The following is a 6,000-nucleotide window of genomic DNA, read 5'->3' as shown; positions in this document are numbered from 1 at the left end:
CCAACCCGTCACAAGCCCATCTGCCACAATCATAAGTGAGCCAAGGTAGGTGAGGTAATACCTTTAATTGGACTGACAGATGAGCTTTGAAGCCACCTAGAGCTCTTCTAGATGTATAATGTACAGAGTGGGTCTAACATATATATGTTACCCATCTTTGTCAAATTTGGCCCTGTGCTCACCTTAGGATGCACGACATAGTGGAGGTGGGGGAATGGGACCACAGGAAGAATTCAATTCTAAGTAATAGAAGCACAGAGGCTGCAGCCCATTGCTCTTGACTGAACGGCCCCGGCCCCCAGGCAGCAGAAGGGGCCCGTGAGCCAGCAGACAAGAGGGAGGACACTGGATGGCAAAGGACAGAAAGCGTACCAGGCTCTTCGGGGGTAGTCCTCCTGCACAAGAAGAGACTTAGGTGAAGAAGATGGGAAAATCAAGGCTAAATCCTCCCTTTCTAGTCCCCATGCACACGGAGGTCAGCACAAAGGGTCAGGGCTGTTGCAGACACAGCTTGCTCGTGCCTGTTGATAGACAGGCACACTTAAGCCAAAAGCATGTAAAGGGTACGGGGATAAGCATGCCATGAAGATCAGTAGCTAGGGAGCAAACAGAGGCAAGCTCCTCTCGTGTATGCAGGGGGCCCTGTCTCTCGCTTTTTCCTTTCAGGAAAGGGAATGTAAATAATACAGACATTCAGCGAGCAAGGCATTAACGACTTATGGCCTTTATACCTTGCGATTAAAGAAAATAGCTTGACGCAGACACCAGCAGAGGAAACTGTAGTCGCCAATTACTTCAGCAGCTCTGTATTGGCAGAGTGAAAAGTACAAGCACGGGGACCTATGCAGTGGCTGTTTCCCTGAACCACAATTTTATCTTTCAAGTCACATAATAAGTGTAAGATTCTAAAAAGGGATGGGCGGGGGGGGGGGGGGGGAACAGTTAATATACAGTGAGTGGGGTAACTATTGTGTAGCCAAGTATTATGCACTAGGAAAAAGTAGTGTAGGATATTAAGACAACTGCATCTGTTTGCACCCATTACTAGAGGTAATGCTGAAGTGTCTGGTGAGATGAAAGTCAAAGTGTCTAAATATTAGATATTCCCATTATGAATAAGACATTAGACAGGTTATAATAGACATTTATTACCCTTCTTGAAGGCAAGTTACAAGACTCAATTTCAGGTAGCTTTTTTTGGAGGGCGGGGGACTAGTGTGAAGACACAGCTGGAGCTCTGCATCTTCCACTCCATTTCTCACCTTTGCCATCACTGCTGGACTACAAAGCAAGACCTTTCCACTTTCAAAGTCCTGCTGAATACAGCCAGTTTTCCTGAACACAGCTGAGCAAGAGTCAGTGAGAAATTGAGTAAAATGGCAGCCACCTTGCTACAGCCTGAACCTGGAGAAGGCCCAGAGGATACCTTTTCACAAAAATAAATAAACCTGAATGGAAGAAAAACACCCTCCATCATCAGCTGTGAACAACACAACATAACATCCACTATCGCAGCCCACGGCACAGCTTACACATCTTCCCTTCACAAACGCATTTCACATACATCCCGAGAGACACACAGGAGAAGTAAAACGACCAAGGAGACAGTGCTCTCCCCTTTAAACAAAAGGGAGTGGATGTTTTAAACAGGAGTTCTTGACATTCAGAAACAGTCTCATACCAAGTCCCTGAAAAAGGGAGAAAAAAGTCTCATAACGGAACGATTGCTCACAAAGGCAGTAGAGATTTATGAAAACAATTACAAGCCAACAAGAAAGGGTCAGCATCAGCAACACTGCACTGGTCACTTTCTTTTCACTGGCGCTGTTATGAGGATGAGCAGCCCGGAGTCCTCACATGCACAGTCCCATGGTTTGTGTGAGCTCCCCTCCAGCAGTAGGTGGCAGCTTTGGCTTCTGTGCCCCCGGCTTCTTTGAATTGAATACTTTAAAATGTGATGTTTGAAAGACCTATTTGAAAAGAAAGTGAAAGGAGAATATATTTCTATGCCAACCACACTCACTACTATTAGAACAGCTATTGGGAGGAAAGGGATGTTTATAACAAGTGTCTGGGATCTAAGGAGCATAGGGGGCAAGGTAAACGGTCAATATTGCAACCAAAGAGAAATTAAACATCAGTGATTTAAATAATATGTTGAAATGAATTCCCATGTTCTCCAGACACCATAATCTTTTATTCCCTCCAGTACTGCATTTTAAGGGCCATAGAACGTGAAAAGCAAGACACAGCATGGGTGATAGTGGGCAGCAATGGAACAAAGCAGAAAGATTCTAGCCCCCCTCCATATAGTTTCTAGCATAGCCGCCACTCTATTAACAAACAGGAAGAAGCCCAGGAAAAAGGCACAGAACCAATTTATAGAATTAGAAGGATCGATTTGTGAGGAAAGAGTAAAAGAATCCAGTAGCCTGGCTAAGAGAAAGCCACATGGCAAGTCTGCAAATATTTGAAGGGTTTAAACCAATTTGAAGGAAAGTGAGGATTTACCTCGGGTAGAACAAACGTGGAGCTGGGAGGTAAGGACTCAGGGCAAGAACAGGAAAGTACAGGTTCAGGGTAAGAAACAGGCCACTTTCTGACAATGGGAGCGATCAGTCTGCTCCACAAAGGAAAGGGTGGAAGTCTCACTGCTCGAGGCCTTACAATCAGGCAGGACAAAGAACCAGTACATTTATATTAGGATTAGCCAACGGAGATAACAAATAAGTCTGGTCTCTCTGCACTTCTTGGATATGCTGTACCATTCAGTCCCTGCACATACAGCTCCTGCTGATAACAAGAGGCCCTGTGAACGAAGGGCAGCCTATCACTCTAATCAGAGTGAAGCACAGCAGAGAGATAACACTAGCCAATATTACTGGAGAGAGGTGAACTTTTTGTGCTGAACTCCTCAAGATATAATTCTACATGGTCATCAACTTCTCATCAATGGGGAACCATGCATCCCTGCACCTTACACACAAAGGTTGTAGGCTCTGCTTAGCAGACAGCATAGGCCAGCAGCTGTTACGCTGCAGCAAAGGAGAGCTTTAGATCTAGCTTCATCAGCCAGATCAACTATTCCACACCCAGCCTGGCTAGGATATATGGGAAACCCTTTGGAAGAGTTTTCTCCCACTAAGAGTTAATGACGAAGAGCATGAAGGAAGATTACTTTAGAATCTTACTCTTTTGCACCTAATGGACAACTGGGAATAACTGATTCCCTGCCATTTTTTCTTGGGTTATGCAGCTGGAGAAGCTTTTTGGGGAATATTCAAACTATCAAGCAGCCTATGAAATTCTGCAGTAGAGTAGTTCTAACTAGAACTAGTCAGAAAACCATTTTCCCATTCTGCAAAAATATGAGCTTTTGACAATGTTTCCCATTCTGCATCAAGACAAACCAGAGACCTTTGGAATTTTTTTTGTAAAAAAACTGAGGAGACACACACCCACCCCAGACTAGCCAACAGCCCAGTGGTTAGGATACTCACCTGATTCAGAGCAGGGACATGAACCCAGGTTTCCTACTTTCCAGGCAAGTGCCCTAGTCACTGGGCTATTCAGGGGTGGGTTGGGCTCCCCCTCTCTTTTTGATATATTCCCGCAATAAGTGTTGGTTTCAACATATTGGCATTTTCTGATAAACTATGTCAAAAAGACTAAGCTAATGAAGAGAGAGAGCGCATTTCAGTGCTGTCAAGTCACTATGAAACCAGACTGTTTATTCATTTATACAGCACTCTAAGTGTGCAGGACTTTGGAACCCACTTCATTAGCTCTGACACCCATCACAAGCTGGCAATTGCCATAAAGGTCATTTAAGGTCTCTAATTTAAAAACCCTAACCCTGATCTACTTGGATGGATTTCCTGGGGGGGGGGGGGGGGGGGGAGGCAGGTTGAGTGTCTGTACAAACCCTTGGAGGGTGTGGAGCAAGAGGCACTTGTCTAGTCACCATCAGGTAGGTGCCCACCTCCATATAAGGGTAGAGAAGCTGCCCCCAGGTCCTGCTGCTGGAGACTCCAGTGATAGATCTGATGTATGCAGGCAGCCTTGCCAAGCTTTAAACAGACACCCTAAAACTTAAAGAAACATTACCCAGATTACAGCTATCTTTTGTAGCCCAGCAGATGCAGTAATGCTGCATGAGTTGTTCAAGGAGTTCCTTTTCGTCGAGGAATTCGAGTCCCTCTATTCTGCAGGGAAATAGAAATGATGGTTTAAAACTGAATCTTCCTTGTGCATTTTGTAACACGTCTCTTTATTCCCCAGAAGTGAGCAGTTTCAGTAGTAAAAGTTTTCTTTTTGGTATACGAATATGTACAAAAGGGGAAATGCCAGTGCTCCGAGCCTTTGCTCAGGACGGAACGTACAGCAGCCAGGGATGCCTGATCTCACTGTTTAAAGGGAAGGTTTCTTAAGGTCCCAAGGAAGTTGTGCAATAACTACCAATGTGCATCCCTAAGTGTGATTTTTTTATATACTACCCTTGCCCCCTCCCCTCCCTTCTAACTGCTGGGATTCAGTGTACCAATGCTAAATCATGCATCTTTATAGTACGATACATATTTTTTATTCATCTCTTTTGCTAAAGTACATGTGACATCAGGTTTGTGGCGATGTAATACTATAGACTGATGAAAGGAACCTATATCCTGATGAATGATTCTAGGCTATCATTTCAGACTATACTCCCATCAAAGCCACAATATTTACTCATTGCCATTGTCCAGAAAAAGGGGAAGTTTCATTGCTTTGCGGTGAGTTTTTCTGAATGCCATCATGGCTCCCAATAACCACCTTTCTGTGTCAGCAAGTGACTGGCCACACTCCCAAATCTTATGGATGAGAGGTGTGTAATTATTTATATTACCATAGTGCACACACCATGTCAGTAAACACTGTAAAATCATTCAGGATAAAAGATGCTGTGGAAATAAAAGGCATTATTCTCCTCACTGAAGGTCAGAGAACTGGGGTAGCTTTTTCACGGGCACCTGGGACAGACAAAAGGAACTGAACAGTCAACGTTTTTACCATGTTAGAAGGTAAGGAAGAAATGTTTTACACTTCAGTAACAGATTGAGAAAACACAACCTGGTCACCCAGACTTGGACCGCATACGATTTACAATCTCATGGTTTGGGAAATCTCCATATGTGAATGTTTATTTTGATCAAAATAATCTAGTTGGCCAGCTCAAACTGCAGCGGACGACTGATGTCTAAATGGCCTGCAATTCTGATTAAACATTGAGCAAGTTACTTAGATAAGTTTTTAAATGTCTCGTTCTTTTTCACATTAAGGACTTAAACTGATATCTCTGATTGTGGAGATGGCCTCATGCCCAGAAAGCTTATTTCATGAATAATCCAACGGTAGTGAATGGCAATGGCTCGCTTTGGGAAGGAAAGTGCAGATGAAAATCTACTTTATAAAAGCAAATGTATAAAATAGATCACTTTGCCACTCAGCAGGGAAATGGCACCGCTGGGTGGGGGCATGGCAGATGTTTAACAGCCAGCAGCAACACTATGTAACAGTTTCTGTCAACCGAAGGATAGATACAACTCTATCAGTTCAAACTGTAGGTAGAATGCAATTGCCCAACTGGAGTTTATCGAGGACGCAAGACACCCGCAGTTTATGCTCCGTGGGCTAGACTCTGCCCTTAGATCTGAGCAAGGCAAAGTGCGTAAGCACCATCAACCCACTGTGACCCAGACACTCCCCTCCACATGGCAAGTCCTCTCCTGCTTCATTACTCATGAGATGCAGCTATGTATTGTTGGCTTATAGCAGCAGTATCCACCCTGCCCCGGCTCAGCTACCTTACCCAGCCAGCAGGGGGAATGGATCAGAGGCTGACCATTCCCCACCCACTTGCTCCAGAGAGGGAGGAAGCAGACACAAACCCTTGATTACTCTACAGGTCTGAATCAAAGATCTGGGTCAGGGGAGTTCTGACTCCCTGGTGTGAGCATGTAGAAT

The 6,000-nt window shown here is 44.5% G+C and overlaps 1 protein-coding gene across 2 annotated transcripts in view; it reads right to left on the bottom strand.

Annotated features, from left to right (window-relative positions):
- Positions 1-1,128: 1,128 nt before the first annotated feature.
- LCMT1 (leucine carboxyl methyltransferase 1) overlaps positions 1,129-6,000 on the bottom strand; it is a 31,621-nt gene continuing 26,749 nt past the window's right edge. For both annotated transcript variants that reach the window (XM_054041798.1, XM_054041799.1), the window contains 2 exons: positions 4,108-4,205; positions 1,129-1,970 (listed from right to left, as the gene is read on the bottom strand). In XM_054041798.1, coding sequence (XP_053897773.1) covers positions 1,948-1,970; positions 4,108-4,205 — 121 coding nt within the window. In that variant the 3' untranslated portion in view covers positions 1,129-1,947. The remainder of the gene's footprint in view (positions 1,971-4,107; positions 4,206-6,000) is intronic.

This window comes from Malaclemys terrapin, chromosome 10, assembly GCF_027887155.1.
Source record: "Malaclemys terrapin pileata isolate rMalTer1 chromosome 10, rMalTer1.hap1, whole genome shotgun sequence".
Taxonomy (NCBI): domain Eukaryota; kingdom Metazoa; phylum Chordata; order Testudines; family Emydidae; genus Malaclemys; species Malaclemys terrapin.
Note: the sequence above shows the minus strand (reverse complement) of the source record. Positions and strands in the feature narration are given on the sequence as shown.